Source organism: Heterodontus francisci, chromosome 2, assembly GCF_036365525.1.
Source record: "Heterodontus francisci isolate sHetFra1 chromosome 2, sHetFra1.hap1, whole genome shotgun sequence".
NCBI lineage: Eukaryota > Metazoa > Chordata > Chondrichthyes > Heterodontiformes > Heterodontidae > Heterodontus > Heterodontus francisci.
Genome location: NC_090372.1, coordinates 24497264 through 24518248, shown reverse-complemented (window position 1 = coordinate 24518248; position 20985 = coordinate 24497264). Strand labels below are relative to the sequence as shown.

Here is a 20985-nt window from a genome sequence, read left to right as displayed (position 1 = left end):
TTTTCTTCTTTTCTTCATTGCTTGCAGCAATAATCCAGGAGATTATTCTTTAGTTCCTGAAGACTCCAGAACAATCTGCAAGGGTTGGCAATTCTGCTCCTATCTTTCTCCTATCTTTTTCTTCCCTTCGATTTTCTCCTCTCCCTCCCTGTCCATTTTTCTCTTGCTCTACCCTCACACAGTCTGCTTTTCTGTGAAGGGTAGAAAACACTGCATTAGTGTTTAGCATCTATTTAGTCCCAGGATCTACTTGGACTGTAGGGGGTAAAGATTTGGTATCCACAGTGCTAATTAACAAAATTTGCTACACCTCAACACACCAAATGGTGCATTTACACATTGCCTGAAATTTCTTAATGATTTTCCAGATTTGGTTGATCTGCTGAGTGTTCTTTCCAAATAAAGAATAACTTAAGTCTTTTGCTTATCGAATTCTGCCATTTAATGACCTGTACAATTTCTTTCCTCTCCTCACATTCCTCACTCAAGATAATTCTCTAAAGTAGGAATGAAAACAGAATTGGGCTATTTTTTGGTTCTTTTACATTTATATCCATATGGAGAGAAAAGGCGCAACTTATCAACTTTTTTTTATAGAGGAGAATATATGCTTTTTTTTAAATGGTGTGGTTTTTAAAATATCTCTTTTTATCCATTTGGTGGGCTAAGGTACTGATTCAGCACTTGTTTCAGGCCTGGCCCAGTTGTAGATCTGGAAGCTTCTTTGTTGCTTCAGTTTAGACAGCAAAACCAGGACACTTGAAGTAATGACATGAATCAATACAGTGTTCAGCTAAGGATGGGTGGAGTGTGGTAGTTTCCATATAAGGAAACAGGTCACATGGTCAGAGATCTAAGCACTAGAACTAGAACAGCAAGTTAGTTGAGCTGAGTCACAGAAGGGCATACACATGCTCTAAAATGCCAACCAACTTCACAGTTCTACCAGTGGACGATGAAGGAGCCCCGAAGGAGGGCACCAGTCTTGGTGTGGAGACCGACCCTGAAGTATTTGCTTCTGGTAAGTGAGAAAGTTCCAAACAAAACTCTGTGGCTAGAGCTAAATGCTTGTTTAAACAATGGAAAAGCAGGTTGCAACAGGCAGGTGGCTGGATCCTCCCACTCAGCCAACTTAAGCAGCAGGAGTTTTATCTCTTCCCAGAGAACTAGCCACGAGTGGTTGATTTTGCTGAAGTTCTTTAAGAGTAATAGTGCTGATTTTTAAAAAAAAACATCTAACTGCAGTCATCTCTTTTGAAGGCAGTTTGCTGGGAACTCCAAACAGAACAGCACAGTTACTGTTAAGCATCTGCAGTATTTTGCTTTTATTTTACCGTTCAGAATCTTTTGGTGTCTGTTAAGTGTGAACAGATGGTTTTAGTAATAGTCAGCAATTAGTGCACAATACTGCTGTCTGCTTATTGTTGCTATGCTTGTTGATGTCTCCACTGCACTTGTAAGTTCTTCATTCCTTGAAAATCAGAAACATAACTATCTGACGTAAATATCTTTAAAGCGACAGGACCACATTCTGCAGTTTGAAGAGGTAGTGTGTCTGATTTGATGGAAATAATTGGGTCGCAGATCATCGAACTGAATTGCAGGTTAATATTTGAAGTGATAAAGCTACACATTATGACTCTGGTGTGTTTTGTATAGTATTTTGTCTTCACGAAGTCCTGCTTTTGAGAACTGTTCAGAAGTACAGCCCTGTTTTTTGTGTATTTTTATTTGTTGAGTGGCTGAGCGAGCATAGGTTACAAATGTAATATCAAAAGTAAAATGGGCTAAGAGGGCTAGGCATTGATGCATTTGAATGATTAATCTGTCTGCACTTTTGCTAAGGGCTCTATCTTTCTCAATGGTTGGAATTCAAAAACAAAGTTTTTATGCTTCAGTTGTACAGAGCCTTGGTCACACCCCATCTGCAGTACTGTTTTTAATACTGAGCACTGCACCTCAGGAAGGATATATTGGCCTGGTAGGGGGTTACAGCACAATTCACCAGACTGATATTGGTGCTCAACAACAACAACAACTTGTGTTTATATAGCACCTTTAACATAGTAAAACATCATGGTACTTCACAAGAGCATGATCAAACAAAATTTGACACCAAGGCACATAGCTATATTGGAGCCAATGAGAGGTTTGGAGGAGCGAATTAAAGGAGGAGAGGGAGGTGGGGTTTAGGGCGAGAATTCCAGAGCTTAAGGCACGATCGCCAGTGATGGAGTGATTAAAATCTGGGATGCTCAAGAGGCCAGAATTGGAGGAGCACAGATATCTTGGAGAGTTGTTGGGCCGGAGGAGATTACGGAATTATGGGTGGTGGCGGGACTGTGGGAGGTGAGTAAGGCCATTGAAAGATTTGCTTAACCGGGAGCCAGCATAGGTCAGCGTGCACAGGGGTGATGGGTGAACGGAACAGTGCAACTTAGGACAGGGACAGCAGAGTTTTGGATGGCCAAGTTTACAGAGAGTGAATATGGGCGGCCGACTAGGAGTGCTTTGGGATAGATGAAAGCTAGAGGTAACAAAGGCGTGGATGAAGGTTTCAGCAGCAAATGAGCAGAGGTAAGGGTGGTGTCAAATAATGTTAGAGACGGAAATAAGTGGTCTTCGAGATGGTGCAGATATATGGTCAGAAGCTCATCATGGGGTCAGATATGACACAGATTGCGAACAGTCTGGTTCAGCCTGAGACAGTTGGCAGGGAGAGGGATGGAGTCAGTGGTTAGGGAAGAGAGTTTGTGGCATGGACCGAAGACAATGACTTTGGCCTTCTCAACATTTAGTTGGAGGAAATTTCTGCTTATCCAGTACTAGGTCTCTGAGCTGTCTGACTGTTTAGAGACAGTGGAAGAGTCAAGAGAGGTGGTGATTAGGTAGAGCTGGTTGCAGTCAGTGTACATGATGCTGTGTTTTTGGATGATGTTGCTGAGGGGCAGCATTTAGATGAGAAAGGGAGGGGACCAAGGATAGATTCTTGGGGGACACTAGACGTAATGCTGACTAGAACAGGGTGAGAAGCCATTGCAGGTGATTCTTTGGCTACAACTGGATAGATAAAAATGGAACCAGACTATTTCAGTACCACCCAGGTGCATGACACTGTCAACAGCTGCAGACAGGTTGAGAAGGATGGGGAGGGATAGTTTACCTTTTGACACAGTCACACAGGATGTTATTTGTGACTTTAAGAGCTCTCGGTACTTTTGCAGGAACAGAACCCTGATTTGGAGGGATTCGACTTGGACTTAAGGGAAAGATGGGCACAGATTTGAGAGTTAACACGTTCAGGTACTTAAGGAAACTGAAGTTGGAGATGGAACTGTAGTTTGCAAGGATAGAGGGTTAAATTATGACTCGCGTATCCAAAAAATGCTGGAAATACTCAAGTCAGCAGCATCTGTGGAGAGAAAGGGAGTTGACATTTCAGGGCGGTGACCTTTTGTCAGAACTGTGGTATGTTTTAAGCAAATACCAAGGCAGGGAAAGGTGGGGTGGAGGGGAGGAAATAAGAAAAGGAAAGATCTGTAATAGAGTGGAAGGTAGGATTGATTAAATGGACAGCAGATTCATTACCAGCATCTGCTTTCTGGGGGGAGAAAATGGGAACAGCGGTTATGATCCAAAATTGTTGAAATCAGTGTCTGGAATGTTGTAAAGTGCTTAATCAAAAGATAAGGTGCTGTTTCTTGAGTTTCTATTGAGGCTGAGGTCAGAGTCCGAGGTCGGGCAGTTCAAATTGGAAGATTGAGGGTAAAAAGCCAGAGGAAGGGGTACAGATGGGAGAAAGGGCCTGCTGTGTGAGGATTGGGGGAAATGGGGAAGAGACCAGGTCAAACAAGTGGGCAAGGAAGTGAAGGCAACAGAAGAGTTTATCATGTCAAGCTCAAGTCATTGAAATGGGGCGTAAGGGGATGAAGCTGAGGACTAATCACTTGGGGTCAGAGAAGGGAAGTTTTTAGAGAAAATGTAAACATGGCAAGGGGTGGGTTTGGAGGAAAATGAAGGGGAAGAAGGATCCGGAGGAGTAGCAGTATCCTAAGAGTCAAAGCTTGCAGTCCTTAATAGCTGAAAGCAAGAAAAATATTTTTTTGTTGAAGTGCTGGCTGAGGTGAATGGTGAAATGGAACTGTGGACCAGGACAACTTTGGAAGTGAGTGAACTGTTTTTTGCTGAAGAGAGCAAGAGAGAGGGGTCGCTAGCGTGCGTAGCTTTGAGCACGGATCTTGGGAGGCATTGAGTGCAGTGGTTTGAGGAATGCTGAATATCTTGGAAGATATCTTGGAAGATCCACAACATGAAGGGTGGAAATTATGATTTGCATAAACTTGGCTTGTATTCCCTTGAATATTGGAGATTGAATGGTGATCAGTTCAAGGTATTTAAAATGACAATTCCATACAGTAAATACAGAAAAGCTATTTCCTCTGGTGGGCAAATCCAGAACAAGAGGGTATGATAATTAGAGCTAGGCCATTAGGGAGTGAAATCAAGAAGCAGTTTTTCCACACAAGGTAATGGGAACCTAAAGCTTGCTCCTCCCAAATGTCTGGATGTTGGGACAATTGAAATTTTAAGGACTTGCATTTTTGTTGAGCAAGTGTATTGAAGGAAATGGAGCAAATCTGGGTAAATTGAATTGAAATACAGATCAGCCATGATGCAATGGAATAGTGGACAGGTGGAAGGGACTGAATGACCTAATCCTGTTCCAGATCTCAAAAGGTGTTCTGCCATGGAAGTAAGCCCTGAACTGAAACCCATCTAAATCAAACAAAAAATTTGGTTGCAAGGAAAAATTAACTTTTAATGCTGAAAAGTATCTAGATTACTGGATTGTTATTGGGAGTATTGATACACAACAGGAAAAATGGAACATCATGCCTGTTATTTGGATATTTAAGATAATTAATATCAGGAGAAACTTAAGGGCCTCGAGGCCGACAAATCCTCAGGACGTGATGGTCTGCATCCTAGGGTTCCAAAAGAGGTAGCTGCAGAGATGGAGGATGCGCTGGTTATGATTTTCCAAAGTTCAAGATTCTAGAATGGTCCCAGCTGATTGAGAGTTGGCAAATGTAACCCTGCTATTCAAGAATGGAGGGAGAGAAAATGGGGAACTACTAGCTCGTTAGCCTGACATCAGTTGTCGGAAAATGCTGGAATCTGTATTAAGGTAGTCTTAACAAATGCACTTAGAAAATCATAGTATGATCACACAAAGTCAACATGGTTTTACAAAAGGGAAATCCTGTTTGACAAATTTATTGTCTTTGGGAATGTAACAAGTAGGATAGATAAAGGAAAACTAGTAGATGTAGCATTCTTAGATTTCTGAAAGACATTTGATAAGGTGTCACACAAAAGAATAATATGCAAGATAAGGACTTATGGAGTTGGGGATAATACATTAGTATGGATAGAGGATTGGTTAACAGATAGGAAGCTATCTAAATGGGGCATTTTAAAGTTGGCAGGCTCTAACTAATGTAACGCAGCAAAGATCAGTGCTGGGGCCTCAGCTATTTACAATCTATTAATGACTTGGACGAAGAGACAGTAATGTATCAAAGTTTGCTGACTATACAAAGCTAGTTGGGAATATAAGCTATGAGGAGGACACTGGCTACAAAGAGATATAGACAAGTTAAGTGGGCAACAAGTTGACAGATGGAGTATAATGTAAGGAAGTGTGAGGTTATTCACTCTGGTAGCAAGAATAGAAAAGTAGGAGTATTTTTCAAAAGGTGTGGAACTTTTAAATGATTAGAGGAACTTGCGGGTACTGGTACAAGGAACACAGATAATGTGCAAATACAGCAAATGGCATGTTGGCCTTTATTGTAAGGGGATTGGAGTACAAGAATTAAGAAGTCTTGCTACAATTATACTGGGCTTTGGTGAGACCACATCTGGAGTACCCTGAGCAGTTCTGCTCTCCATATTTAAGGAATGATACAACTACCTAGCAGATGGTATGGTGAAGATTCACTAGATTGGTTCCTGTGACGACAGACTGAGTAAATTGGGCCTTTACTCTCTGGAGTTTAGGAGGATGAAGGGTGATCTTATTGAAGCATACAAGATTCTGAAAGGGCTTGACGGGTAGACAGGTTGATTCCCTGGCTGGGGAACCTAGAGCATGAAGGCGGTCTCCGGCTAAGAGGTGGATCATTTAGGACTGAGTTGAGGAGAAATTTCGTCACTCAAAGGGCTTTGAATCTTTGGAATTGTCAACCCCAGAGTTGCAGATGCTCCAGCGTGAAAATATTTAAAGCTGAGAGATTTTTTTGATCTCAAATAGAGGGATGGGAGAAGCATGTGGGAAAGTGGATTCGAGGCATATCAGCCATGATCATAATTAATGGTGGATCAGGCTTGAGGGGCTATATGGTATACTCTAGCTCCTATTATGTTATTAATTTGCTGTTAGGACAACTATCTGCATGTGATATCCTGCATATGATCTTCCTGCCAGTTTAGAAGCCAGTGACTTCTATGTGTGCATGGCCTATGCCTAAAATGTTGTTTATAGGCACTCTACATATGCAAATTGGATCCTGACATTGGTTATAGGACCGAGATCGAAATTGGTTGTCAATGGTTGAGCTTGTGACCCTCCAGCTGTTCCTGGTTTTCAGTGGACTTGAAGGGAAATTTGGCAACTGCGCAGCAGAGAAATACTTCCGTTTCTGTGGAACCAGGAAGAGCAAGAGTGTGCCCTGCCTCCATTCAAATGAAGAAGAAGGCTCGTATCATAGAATGGCACAGCACAGAAGTTGGCCACTTTTCCCATTGTGCCTGTGCTGACTCTTTGAAAGAATTGTCCAATTAGTCCCCCTTCCCCACTTTCTTGTAGCCCTGCAATTTTCTCCTCAAAGTATTTATCATCTGTTTTTGAAAGTTACTATTGAATTTTCTTCCACTCCCCTCGTACATAACCTAGTCTGGCACTGCAGCACTGAGGGAGTGTTCTAGTGTCAGAGGTGCCAGCTTCAGATGAGGCATTAAATTGAGTTCCTAAATGCTCTCTCCCTAGTTTTAAAAGATCCTATGGCACTATTCAAAGAGCAGGGATGTGCTCCCGGCATCCTGACCTAACATTTATCCCTCAAGAAATGTGATTTAAAAAAAAACACTAACTGATAGTTCTTCTCGTTTGTGGAATGTTGCTGTTCTCGAATCACCTGCCATATTTGCCAAGTAACAGCAGCAGCTGCTCTTAAAGTCAATATTTCAAAAAGCGTTTTGGGACATCAAGGACATGTAAGCTGCTACATAAATTAAGGTTCTTTTGTTCGTTCTTGATGCAGTCACAGAATGGCCTCTAGATCCTTCTGGAAGAGGCCATGACAAGAATATCCAAATAATTAATTGCTCTTTGTCTCCTTTTAAATGCAATGTGCTTCCCAATGTTCGATATTAAATCTTAATTTAAAACCATGGGGTGGAAGACAGAATGACCACAGTACTTGATAGAATCATTCTTTTTTAAAAAAAAAAGCGGTCTTGGTGATGGAGCGGATGTGGTCGGCAGCTCATCTCGGGATCAAATATGACACTCAGTTGGCGACCAGTCTGGTTCAGCCTCCGTTGCCATGAAGAGGGGTGGAGCTGGTGTTCAGGCAATGAAGTTTGCAGCAGGTACTGAAGAAAATAGCTTCGGTCCTCCCAATATTTAGATTTGTACAATATCACTAAATTTGGACTTGTAATCTGTGTATTTGTTTGGACATTTGCCTTTTCTGTTGGAGCTGGACTGAATTAATTTACTTTAGTTTGGACCTTTTATGACCATTTGCTACCAGTACAAAATAGTACTTGCATTCTGCTTTAAAGAGAAACATTAACTAGGAAAGCTTAACTGCATACTCTAGTCAGTTAAAAAGTAATAGAACAATTGACCTACAGCTTCAAGAATGTCTACTAGGCGACAATGAAATCCAAGTTGAGCTGTGGTGTGACTTGGCTTTCTTTGGAGTTGACGCTTGACATTAAGGCCTTCAAACTGTATCTTGCCTGTCAGCCTGGGCTAAGTGTTAGCATGCTCACCTCTGACTCAGAAGGTTGTGCGCTGAAGGGACTTGAGCAGATAATCAAGGCTGGTACTGCAGTGCATTATTGAGGTACTGCACTGCCAGGGTTGCCTTTTGTATGAAACATTAAACTAAGGACCTTTCTGCCCCCTCAGGTGCATGTGAAAGATCCCATGGTAAAGTTTTGAAATGTGACAGTTCTGGTGTTCAGGCCAACATTTGTTCCCCAATTAACACTTTTTAAAGAAATGATTGTCATTTCTTGCATTGCTGTTTGTCCTTGCTGTCAATATATATATTAAATTCTGCAACACATATGGAGCATTCCAAGCAACAGTATGGAGGTGAAATAAAAACAAGAAATGCTGGAACCACTCAGCAGGTCTGGCAGCATCTGTGAAAAGAGAAGCAGAGTTAACGTTTCGGGTCAGTGACCCTTCATCGGAACTGACAAATATTAGAAAAGTCACAGGTTATAAGCAAGTGAGGTGGGGGTGGGGAAAGAGATAACAAAGGAGGTCTAGATTGGACCAGGCCACATAGCTGACCAAAAGGTCACGGAGCAAAGGCAAACAATATGTTAATGGTGTATTGAAAGACAAAGCATTAGTACAGATTAGCTGTTAATACACTGAATATTGAACAGCAGCAAGTGCAAACCTGAAAAAAAACAGTGGGTAAGCAAACTGAACAAACTAAGATGAAATAAATGCAAAAAAAAAAATTGTAAAAAATGTAAAAAAGAATGTAAAAAAAAAAAAGGAAGAAAAAAATAACTAAAAATGAAAGTAAAATGGGGGGCTGTCATGCTCTGAAATTATTGAACTCAATGTTCAGTCCGGCAGGCTGTAGTGTGCCTAATCGGTAGATGAGATGCTGTTCCTCGAGCTTGCGTTGATGTTCACTGGAACACTGCAGCAATCCCAGGACAGAGATGTGAGCATGAGAGCAGGGGGGAGTGTTGAAATGGCAAGCAACCGGAAGCTCAGGGTCCTGCTTGCGGACTGAGCGGAGATGTTCCGCAAAGTGGTCACCCAGTCTGCGCTTGGTCTCCCCAATGTAGAGGAGACCACACTGTGAGGAGCGAATACAGTATACTACATTGAAAGAAGTACAAGTAAATCGCTGCTTCACCTGAAAGGAGTGTTTGGGGCCTGGGATAGTGAGGAGAGAGGAGGTAAATGGGCAGGTATTACACCTTCTGCGATTGCAGGGGAAGGTGCCATGGGACGGGGACGAGTTAGTGGGGGTAATGGAGGAGTGGACCAGGGTGTCGCGGAGGGAATGATCCCTTCGGAATGCTGACAGGGGAAGGGAGGGGAAGATGCGACTGGTAGTGGCATTATGCTGGAGGTGGCGGAAATGGCGGAGGATGATCCTTTGGCCTGTTCCTGTGCTGTAATTATCTTTGTTCTTTAACCTTAGAAAATAGGCGACATGTTTAGAGAGAGGATCTGGATCGGCGCAGGCTTGGAGGGCCGAAGGGCCTGTTCCTGTGCTGTAATTATCTTTGTTCTTTGTTCATATGGAGGCTGGTGGGGTGAAAAGTGAGGACAAGGGGAACCCTGTCACGGTTCTGGGAGGGAGGGGAAGGGGTGAGGGTAGAGGTGCGGGGAATGGGCCGGACACGGTTGAGGGCCCAGTCAACCACAGTGGGGGGAAATCCTCGGTTGAGGAAAAAGGAGGTCATATCAGAAGCACCGTCATGGAAGGTAGCATCATCAGAGCAGATGCATCGGAGACGGAGAAACTGGGAGAATGGAATGGAGTCCTTACAGGAGGTAGGGTGTGAAGAAGTGTAGTTGAGGTAGCTGTGGGAGTCGGTGGGCTTATAATGGATATTAGTAGACAACCTATCCCCAGAGATGGAGACAGAGAAGTCGAGGAAGGGAAGGGAAGTGTCAGAGATGGACCATGTAAATGTTAGAGAAGGGTGGAAATTGGAAGCAAAGTTGATGAAGTTTTCTAGTTCGGGGCAGGAGCAGGAAACGGCACCGATACAGTCATCAATGTACCGGAAAAAGAGTTGGGGGAGTAGGCCTGAGTAGGACTGGAACAAAGAATGCTCGACATATCCCACAAAAAGACAGGCATAACTAGGACCCATGCGGGTTCCCATAGCAACACCTTTTACTTGAAGGAAGTGCGTGGAGTTGAAGGAAAAGTGGTTCAATGTGAGAACAAGTTCAGCCAGGCGGAGAAGGGTGGTGGTGGATGGGGACTGGTTGGGCCTCTGTTCCAGGAAGAAGCGGAGAGCCCTCAAACCATCCTGGTGGGGGATGGAGGTGTAGAGCGATTGGACGTCCAGTATATTAATGGTGTGCTGAAAGACAAAGCATTAGTACAGAGGGGGTGTGAATGACTAAAGCACAGAGCACTCTAAGCATAAACATTTAAAAAAAACACAATAAACCAAAACAGTGGGTAAGCAGTGGAAACAAACTGAAAAACCTAAAATAAAATAACTAAATTTAAAAAAAAAGGAAAACTTAAAAAAAAAAACTAAGCATAAAAAGAGGGACCCGTCATGCTATGAAATTATTGAACTCAATGTTCAGTCCGGCAGGCTGTAGTGTGCCTAATCGGTAGATGAGATGAGATGCTGTTCCTCGAGTGTATGGAGGTGCTTGGATATGTGAGGTAAAATCTCATGATTCCATTTGACTTAACAGGTCTTGTGTAATGGAAACTTGAATGGGTATGCAGAGGAAGCATCCGGCTTTAGAATGGGCTCGTTGATAAACTTCAGAAAGCTTGTTATGGAAGGATAATGCTGAAGCCTCTCTTTACGCACTTTCACATTTATTGTACAGAGAAAAAGGATTACAAATACGTAGCTCCTCACTCAAAATCCTCCACTAGTCTCAGTAAGTGTCTGCTTACAAGTGCTCAAGACAGACCCCAATTAACACCCTCTACCTGAATAGAATCAAAATTCATACACCATTAACATTCCCTTTTTTATTATACAAAATGGATTAATATGCTCAAAACATTTCAAAATAAGTTCCATATTGGGTACAAATCATTACATTGAGATACACCCCTCCTCTAGCATCCCTAACAATGTCTTTGTACTAGCATTTCTTTGTGAAACAATCAGATAACTGATAATTTGCATCTACCCATTGAAGTTGGGAGATTTCCTTTCTCTCCAGCATTTGTTTCAATCCAGCAAGGTCAACATGTAGTTTTTTTAACTTTTTGTAGAGTGTACATTGTCCCACAAAGAACGATTATCCACATAACATTCAATGGGTATCCTATCTTCAGTATGTCCCTTGTTCAGAATTTCACCCAAAATATTTGACAAATAGACCCCATATACACTGTCTCCACAAGACCCAGTGTTTCCACAGCTAAAGTACTTTTAACGACCCATTTTATTTCCTTAGCCTCCCAAGCTAAAGGATATTTCCCATTTTCACCCATCAGAAATATTATGAAACCAGCTGCACTCAAATACCCATCAGCAAGATTAGCATGTGAAGCATCACTAAAAAATTATTAGCTTCATGTTCTTTGGGTCACCTAAGGATGGGTACTTGAGTACACATTTCTCCAAGTTTAGGTTTTTTAAAATGTTTTATTTGCCCTTAAAACATTCTCAACTTTTGGATGTTTCATCATTGTGCTTAACTCCAGCAGATCAAAACTAACATCAAGCCTAGTCTGAGAGCATAACCAGTTTAATTGACCAATCAAGCTTTGCAATTGCTCAGTCTCTGCTTTAGATATCATCTTTGTGATGACCTAACACAATTAACTGGGATGGGAGTAAAACTCCCTGAATAGGATTGTTGATTTAAAGTTATTCCAGACTTAGTCTGCTTAATATCTAAACTAATATATTTAAAGGCCCTACAAGCTTGAATCCCAATCTTGCATTCTGCCTGAATCTTTATATTAAAATCCACAGTACTACCCCATAAGAAATCATCAAAATGCATCATGAAGATGCCTGAAAGTTTCCCTTTATGATATTAATAAAACATTGCAGGATTTGCTTTTAGTTGAATACAGCCAATTTTCAACAAAACCGATCTCACTGAGAAGTACCACACCCTGGAAGCAACATTAAGGCTATCGACACATTTGTTCATTTTTCAGTTTTCCTTCTGTATCATTTGCCTCTTTGGGTGGTTTCAGAAACACTTCTCTCTGAAAAGTATCACCCTGAAGAAATGTGGCTTTTATGTCAATGGATCTACATGCTCATTAATGTGGGCAAAAGGATTTTCAAGACTACTTTTCCAGCTGTGGGCGAGTCCACTCTATCATCAATATCACCCAGTCGCTCTTCAAAACTCCTCGCAACTAGCCTCTTAACCTCAAGTTCTATCGGGAGGGACTTTTTCAGTACAAATCCATCTATGTAACCAGGCTGGCCATCCCCAATCTGGTATCTCAAACTCCAAATTCTCTCCAACTCTAATTCCTTATGTTTTGCTTCTCATTAGTTTTTCCTCAAGCTTATTGGCGGCCACTAAAACTTCACTGTCATGGGGACTTCTGCTTCTAGTTCTATTCCGAGACTGCTCTCTAGCCTTTGTTTCATTGGAATCTGCTGAAACTATGGCTTCTATTAGCACTTTGGTGTCTTTTGGGACTACTAGAAGATCTCCCTCACATGTTATCGGAGGCTCTTTTTCTAGTATGTGATCACTTCCTTATGCGAGAGTCACTTCCAGACCCACTATTAGAACTTGCATTGCACCTTCTTACCCTCTACTCTTTTTGACCCCATTCTGCCAGTCCATAGACCTTGCTTCTTGGCCACCGCCTTGAACATTTAAATAATATTTAAACTTGCCTGTAGATTTTTCTGCATGTCCTACAATTTTTGCAACCCTCCATCTATTAGACCCCGCTGGAATATATGTTAACCGGGCACCTACTCGGGGCAATTGTCCTTTTGGATGAGATGGCTCTTTCTTGAGAGTCGTGATCCCTCACATTACTATCCAACCCTTGATCTAACTCATTCATTCTGTTCCTCAGGACCTTCACCACAAAACACAGGAGTATTTGAGGTACAAAGTGTATAGTTTCCCTCTATCAACTGCTCAAATTCTAAGATTTTGTAATCAACACTGATCAATCGTGAGGAATGAACCTTAGTTTGATTTTCCATGCTTGATAACTACTGTCTTACCATCAGAACTGATTTACCTTACCAGGGCCCTTCCATTCCCCATGACCCTCTCTTTTATTTATAATACACTAAATTTCCTGAATTAAATTCCATCTCGGATCGCCTTAAATGATGCCTCAGAGCTCTCTGAATTTTCTCAGACCTCCGCCTTGATGAAAGCCCATCTCCCTGTATGTAAAGCATTCAAATGTGCAGGAAAAACATGGAATTGTAGTACCTTCTAGAGCAGGAGGACCGTCGTACTGTCCAGAAGGCAATTTGGGATTCTGCCCATAGACCAATTGAAAGGGATTATATCCTCCAACCACTTGAAGTGAATTTTTCACATGAACCACCCATACCAGGGCAGTTGTCAACTTGCAGTATGGCTGGTCAGCTAAGATTTTATGCAGCATTTCATCAACCACTGTGTGATTCCTATCACAGAGCCCATTGCTGAAAGGACTTTCAGCTGCAGTATTCATAACCATAATGTTCATGTTTTCACACATGTCTCTGAACTTGTCATTGGCAAATTCACCTCCATTATCACTCAGAAACTTAGCTAGTGCCCCAAGTCCGGTCCCTATCCATTTCTCCATAATTTTGTTTATAATCATCCTTTTGTCCTTACTATTTATTGTAGAACGACTAAATCTAGTTGCTAGGTCCAGAAAATGTAGACTGAAAATATTCTTGTCTTTGTCCCACACCTTTTAAATCCATGGCAACTGCCTCATTAAAGTCATGTGCCAATGGAAGGCTGACAATAGGACGTCATTGTGTCCTCCGATGCTTTTTACAGATTTCACTTTTCACTAATCTCTGTTATCCTCATGCTCATCCTCACACCTGAATCCTTTAGCGGGGTTTTTAATCTCTGATAAGGGTGAGCAAATTGTCTGTGTAACTTTAAGACTATTTGTCTTTCATCTCTGATTCTTAACACCTGGTGCCATTAATACTTCTCTAACACAGACTAGAATCATCATGCAATAATGTCCTGACTGGATAAACTGCAAATTCATTGACTTTCCAAAAACAATTGCCATATCATGCTTAATATCCCGTTTGATTTGTGCCTTTTCATGGAAGGCTTACTCAACAGTAAATGTATCTCACTACAGTGCATCAGTACTGATAAGTGGCTTACTCCAACTATTTTACATGAAATTATTACTCTCTTTAGTCACCAAACCTAAAGTTGGTTATGCTTTTATACTCCTTTTAACCTTGCATCAATCCTTACTATTAAGTGAAACAGGATAACATTGTAACCAATCAGTTCCACATACTGTCGACGTGCAAGCTCTATCCAATACAGTAGTTAAACAAATCCGCAACCAACAGTCATCACGGGAACAAAACTCCTTGTGTACAAGTTGTTCAGATTCATCAGTATCGTCCTCTTCTGCCTCAGAACTCTCACTTAGGGCTGTTCATTGCATATTGATACTTTGAGTCACATCCAAAGCACCAATTAACTGTTCCTTGGGCATTCCTGGGATTCATTCACTTATGATTGCTGTTCCAATTCTATCTTCCACTGGAATAGTCAGACCTGCTAAAGGTGCTTTTTATCCTCATTCCTCTTGTCTTTAACTCTATCGTACTTATGCCTGCTTCCAGTATCTGGACCATTTCAAAATCTAGTAAACATTGAATCCTCCATTCTTTGTGTCACCACAGAATACCCTGTTTGTTCTACCAGGGCTGCAGGAAATGCCTGTTTCCCCAGGAATTTCTTTAAAGCAGCAGACATTTGATGCAACAAGGAGTCATTGTCCAAGAACCAAATCCCAGTTAGAACCAGCTACAGCTTGCCCGTATGCAACACCTCAGCACAATTTAATTCCCAGTACTGCTATAAAACCAATCAGCTGGTTTATAAGCCACTAGAAATTCTACCCCACTGCCTTGTGGGAATCTCGGGAGAGACCAAGGCTAAGGGAGTAAACCTGAACAGAAAATCCAGAGCGGAACCCTGAAGGCGGTCATGTCACCTTTGGCATGTTTCCGGCAGTTCTTGCAGCTATACCAGTGCCAAACGTCATGCGCTGCACTCCTTTGGACCCCACCAGGAAGGCCGAGAGGGGGGTTTTGACGCTTGGGCATTCACAACCTCGATACATCTGCCCAGGCATGCGCCATGGAGAGATCACTCCATAGTCGCCTCACAGCGACCAAAACAACACGGAAGGCGGCAGTTACGGATTATAAGTCCAGCTCAATTGGTGTAGAGATTGGGCGCCACGGGTTGCCTTTGTCAGTGGGAGAGGTCATCGCATCTCACTGGACAGCGACTGCCCGCCTCAAACCAGGCAGCCCCCGGTCAGTAAGGTTCTGTCCCGCCACAGTCCACCTGCTTCAAGGGGTGCTTGGAGCTCGGGGTCATTGCCCGAAAAGCAGCTGCAACACCGTACCAAACAGCACGATAAAAGGAAAGAAGGTACCAGCCCTTCGTTTTGCAAGCTGGAACGTCAGAACTATGTGTCCTGGCCTGTCGGAAGACCTTACACAAATCAACGAGTCTCGGAAGACCGCCATCATTAACAACGAGCTCAGTAGACTCAATGTAGACATTGCAGCACTTCAGGAGACATGCCTCCCTGCGAGCGGATCTCTAAGAGAGCAAGACTACACCTTCTTCTGGCAGGGTAGGGATCCTGAAGAGCCAAGACAGCATGGAGTGGGCTGCGCCATCAGAAACTCTTTGCTCAGCATGATAGAGCCACCCTCAAATGGCTCGGAACGCATACTGTCCACCCAACTGCTCACTGCCTCTGGTCCAGTACACCTACTCAGCATCTATGCTCCAACACTCTGCTCCCCACCTGAAGCTAAAGACCAGTTCTACGAGTAATTCCATAATATCATTAGTAGCATCCCCAATACAGAACATCTGTTCCTGCTGGGGGACTTTAATGCCAGGGTTGGGGCCGACCATGACTCATGGCCCTCCTGCCTTGGGCACTATGGCATTGGAAGGATGAATGAGGATGGACAGAGACTGCTTGAGGTGTGTACCTACGTAAACTCTGCATCACCAACTCGTTCTTTCACACTAAACCCTGTCACCAGGTTTCTTGGAGGCACCCAAGATCATGTCATTGGCATCAGCTGGACCTCATCACAAGGTGAGCCTCTTTAAACAGCGTTCAAATCACATGCAGCTTCCACAGTGCGGACTGCGACACCGACCACTCCCTGGTGTGCAGTAAGGTTAGACTCAAACCAAAGAAGTTGCATCACTCCAAGCAGAAGGGCCGCCCGCGCATCAATACTAGCAGAATTTCTTATCCACGGCTGTTACATAAGTTTCTAAATTCACTTGAAAAAGCCCTTCAAAACACTCCTACAGGGGATGCAGAGACCAAGCGGGCCCACATCAGAAATGCCATTTATGACTCCGCAATGACCACCTATGGCAAACGTGTGAAGCGGAATGCAGACTGGTTTCAATCACACTTTTGAAGAGCTGGAACCTGTCATAGCCAGTAAGTGCATCGCACTGCTGAACTACAAGAAAGCCCCCAGTGAGTTAACGTCCGTAACACTTAAAGCAGCCAGAAACGCTGCGCAAATGACTACTGGCAACACCTATGCAGTCATATTCAGCTGGCCTCCGACACTGGAAACATCACAGGAATGTATGATGGCATTGAGAGCTTTTGGGCCAACTATCAAGAAGATCACCCCGTTCAAATCTAAATCGGGACACAATCACTGACCAATGCAAGCAAATGGACCGCTGGGTGGAGCACTACCTAGAACTGTACTCCAGGGAAAAAGTCAGTGAGACCGCCCTCAATGCAGGCCAGTCTCTGCTAGTCATGGATGAGCTGGACGTACAGCCAACAAATTCGGAACTCAGTGATGCCATTGATTCTTTAGCCCCTGGGAAGGATGGCATTACCCCTGAAATAATCAAGAGTGCCAAGCCTGCTATACTTTCAGCACTCTACGAACTACTTCGCCTGTGCTGGAACGAGGGAGCAGTACCACAGGACATGCGCGATGCCAATATCATCAACCTCTAAGAACAAGGGTGACTGCAACAACTACTGTGGAATCTCCCTGCTCAGCATAGTGGGGAAAGTCTTCACTCGAGTTGCTTTAAACAGGCTCCAGAGGCTGGCTGAGCTGGTCTACCCTGAGGCACAGTGTGGCTTTTGAGCAGAGAGATCCACCATTGACATGCTGTTCTCCCTTCGTCAGCTACAGGAGAAATACCATGAACAATAGATGCCCCTCTACGTTGCTTTGATTGATCTCACCAAAGCCTTTGACCTAGTCAGCAGATGCGATCTCTTCAGACTACTAGAAAAGATCGGATGTCCACCAAAGCTACTAAGTATCATCACCTCATTCCATGACAATATTAAAGGCACAGTTCAGCATAGCAGCACCTCATCAGACCCCTTTTCCTATCCTGAGTGGCGTGAAACAGGGCTGTGTTCTCTCACCTGCACTGTTTGGGATCATCATCTCCCTGCTGCTTCCACATGCGTTCAAGTCAGAAGAAGGAATTTTCCTCCACACAAGATCAGGTGGCCGGTTGTTCAACCTTGCCTGTCTTAGAGTGAAGACCAATGTACGAAAGGTCCTCATCAGGGAACTCCTCTTTGCTGACGATGCTGCATTAACATCCCACACAGAAGAGTGTCTGCAGAGACTCAGACAGGATTGCGGCTGCCTGCAACAAATTTGGCCTAACCATCAGCCTCAAGAAAACTAACATCATGGGACAGGACATCAGAAATGCTCCATCCATCAATATTGGCAACCATTCTCTGGAAGTGGTTCAAGAGTTCACCTACCTAGGCTCAACTATCACCAGTAACCTGTCGCTCGATGCAAAAATCAACAAGCGCATGGGAAAGACTTCCACTGCTATGTCCAGACTGGCCAAGAGAGTGTGGGGAAAATGGCGCACTGACACTGAACACAAAAGTCCGAGTGTATCAAGCCTGTGTCCTCAGTACCTTGCTCGACGGCAGCGAGGCCTGGACAACGTATGTCAGCCAAGAGCGACGTCTCAATTCATTCCATCTTCGCTGCCTCTGGAAAATCCTTGGCATCAGGTGACAGGACCGTCTCCCCAACACAGAAGTCCTCGAGGCGGCCAACATCCCCAGCATATACACCCTACTGAGCCAGCAGCGCTTGAGATGGCTTGGCCGTGTGAGCTGCATGGAGGATGGCAGGATCCCCAAGGACACATTGTACAGCGAGCTCGTCACTGGTATCAGACCCACCGGCTGTCCATGTCTCTGCTTTAAAGACGTCTGCAAACGCGACATGAAGTCCTGTGACATTGACCACGGTCGTGGGAGTCAGTTGCCAGTGATCGCCAGAGCTGGCGGGCAGCCATAAAGACAGGGCTAAAGAGTGGCGAGTCGAAGAGACTTAGCAGTTGGCAGGAAAAAAGACAGAAGTGCAAGGAGAGTGCCAACTTTGTAACAGCCCCGACAACCAATTTTATCTGCAGCACCTGTGAAAGAGTCTGTCACTCTAGAATTGGCCTTTATAGCCACTCCAGGCACTGCTTCACAAACCGCTGACCACCTCTAGGCACTTACCCCTTGTCTCTCGAGACGAGGAGGCCGAAGAAGAGCACAATCTAGCAATTTAAATGCTATCACTGGACTTGAGATCTCCAAATTAAATTTCCTCAATCTTCTATAGAGTCTGTTAAAGTCCATGATATATTCCTCCATTGAATAACCATCTGTTTTCCAAAATCTATCGAAGACTGACTATGCCTCATACACATTCAATAAGTCATCTTTCTTGTAAATTTCATCCAGGAATTTTAACAGAAGATCCAACCCTTCATCAGTATCCAACTGACAAGCATCCAGCTCACAAAACACTTTACTTCTGATTTTACTTTTGGTAGGAAGTGACAACACCAAGGCCATACCTTGTTTTCTCTTTGGTAGAGATGTAACCCATGTCCACATATCAACTTCATTTCTCCGCTGGTCATATGGTTCAGACTCAGAACATCCAAAGAGTAAGCATACCCTGACAATTTACACTTGCCTTCTGCCATATTTTCCACAATAGCCAGTGAGATTTTAGTTTTCTATGTTTAAAAATAAAATAATAGTTTTCCACCTTCAGCTTTAGGCAACCATTCTCTGCTACCACATTAAACGCTAGAAAGCTTGTTATGTAAGGATCATGCTGGAGCCTATCTTTACTCACTGTCATATTTATGCAAAGTAAAATGATTACAAACATGTAACTCTTCACTCAAAACCCTCCACCAGGCTCAGTTTGTGTCTGCTTATAAGTGCTCAAGTAAGACACCCTCCACCTGCATTTAATCAAACAATTAATACACAATTAACAAATGAACAGTTGATGGGGGACCCCACAGGAGCTACATTGTCATGGTCATCACCTTGTCTGTGGAGAGAGAGGGGAGAAATGATACTTAAAGATTCAGGGAAAGGTATCCCAATGATTGGGATTTTTCAGAAAAGTTAAGAAGAGAAACACATCTGAGTATGGGTAACAATGTCATAAAGTATCTCATCAACTCAAAAATGCCAATAAAAGCACTGCCGTTGATTTCTAGGGGAATAGAATTAAAAAGCAGAGAAGATAGGTTAAACCTATATACAACCAAGGTTGAACCACACGTACAATGCTGTGAACAGTTTTGGTCTCCAGTGCATTGAGTCCAGGGCCTATCATAACGGCTGGGCCTTATTATCATTTTCTTGGCGACCTGCCAGAACGCTGCCAGATCCACCATCTGGAAGGTGGGATGGAGTGGCAATTTGACACCAGGGGCCCACAGCCAGGAAAACGCAGTATTCGATCCCTGGCAGTCTAAGCATTAGGAGTTGGGAGTGGAGGAACGGGTTGTGGTTCCAGATTGGGGGATTAGTGGAACGAGAGACCCAAAGCTTTCGTGTGGGGCCGAGAGGAGTGTTCAGTAATGTTGGCTCCCCTTTAGAATGTCCCTGCTTCTCTCCGAATAGTGCCATGGGTTCTGAGAGGGCAGACAGAGCCTCTGTTTAACATGCCTGAAAGACAGCACCTCTGACAGTGCAACATTCCTTCAGCGAAGTATTGCACTGAGTCTTCATCTAGATTTTGTTCACAAATCTCTGGTACAATGGTGCAGTGGTTAGCACCGCAGCCTCATAGCTCCAGCGACCCGGGTTCAGTTCTGGGTACTGTCTGTGCGGAGTTTGCAAGTTCTCCCTGTGACAGCGTGGGTTTCCGCCGGGTGCTCCGGTTTCCTCCTACAGCCAAAGACTTGCAGATTTGGTAGGTAAATTGGCCATTGTAAATTGCCCCTAGTGTGTAGGTAGGTGGTAGGGAATATGGGATCAATGTAGGATTAGTATAAAAATGGGTGGTTGTTGGTCGGCACAGACTCGGTGGGCCGAAGGGCCTGTTTCAGTGCTGTATCTCTAAATATAAATAAATAAAATATAAATATAAGTTGAAACCCACAAAACCTTGCACTGAAGCAAGAGTGCAGCCTTAAGATTGCAACCAAAGATGTTAAACAACATAACCTTATCTGAACAAGGTAATGGTGTGTGTACCCCAGTATCTTCAGTCACTGTAACCAGAAAATTGGCCAATACAAAATGTGGAAGGGAAAAGCCCATAATTATTTAAGGAAAGTTTACAATATTTAATGAGAACCAGCCAATGTTCTGCAACATTACAGTATAAGTCTACACCCTATTTTTGGTTGCCCAATGTTCTGTAATGTGGAATGAACTTGTACTTTTGATTCTGCTAATGGTGTGTTTCTTTAGCTGTATGGGA

At 43.4% G+C, this 20985-nt stretch overlaps 1 protein-coding gene across 3 annotated transcripts in view; it reads left to right on the top strand.

Annotated features, from left to right (window-relative positions):
- LOC137383106 (solute carrier family 12 member 7-like) overlaps positions 1-20985 on the top strand; it is a 238156-nt gene that overhangs the window by 79926 nt on the left and 137245 nt on the right. Inside the window, exon 1 of one of the 3 annotated variants that reach the window (XM_068055651.1) lies at positions 847-1021. The exons of the other annotated variants lie outside the window; for them this stretch is intronic. Within the exon in view, the coding sequence (XP_067911752.1) occupies positions 922-1021 (100 nt within the window). The 5' untranslated portion in view covers positions 847-921. Of the gene's footprint in view, positions 1-846; positions 1022-20985 lie in introns of those variants that run through there. 3 annotated transcript variants of the gene reach the window in all.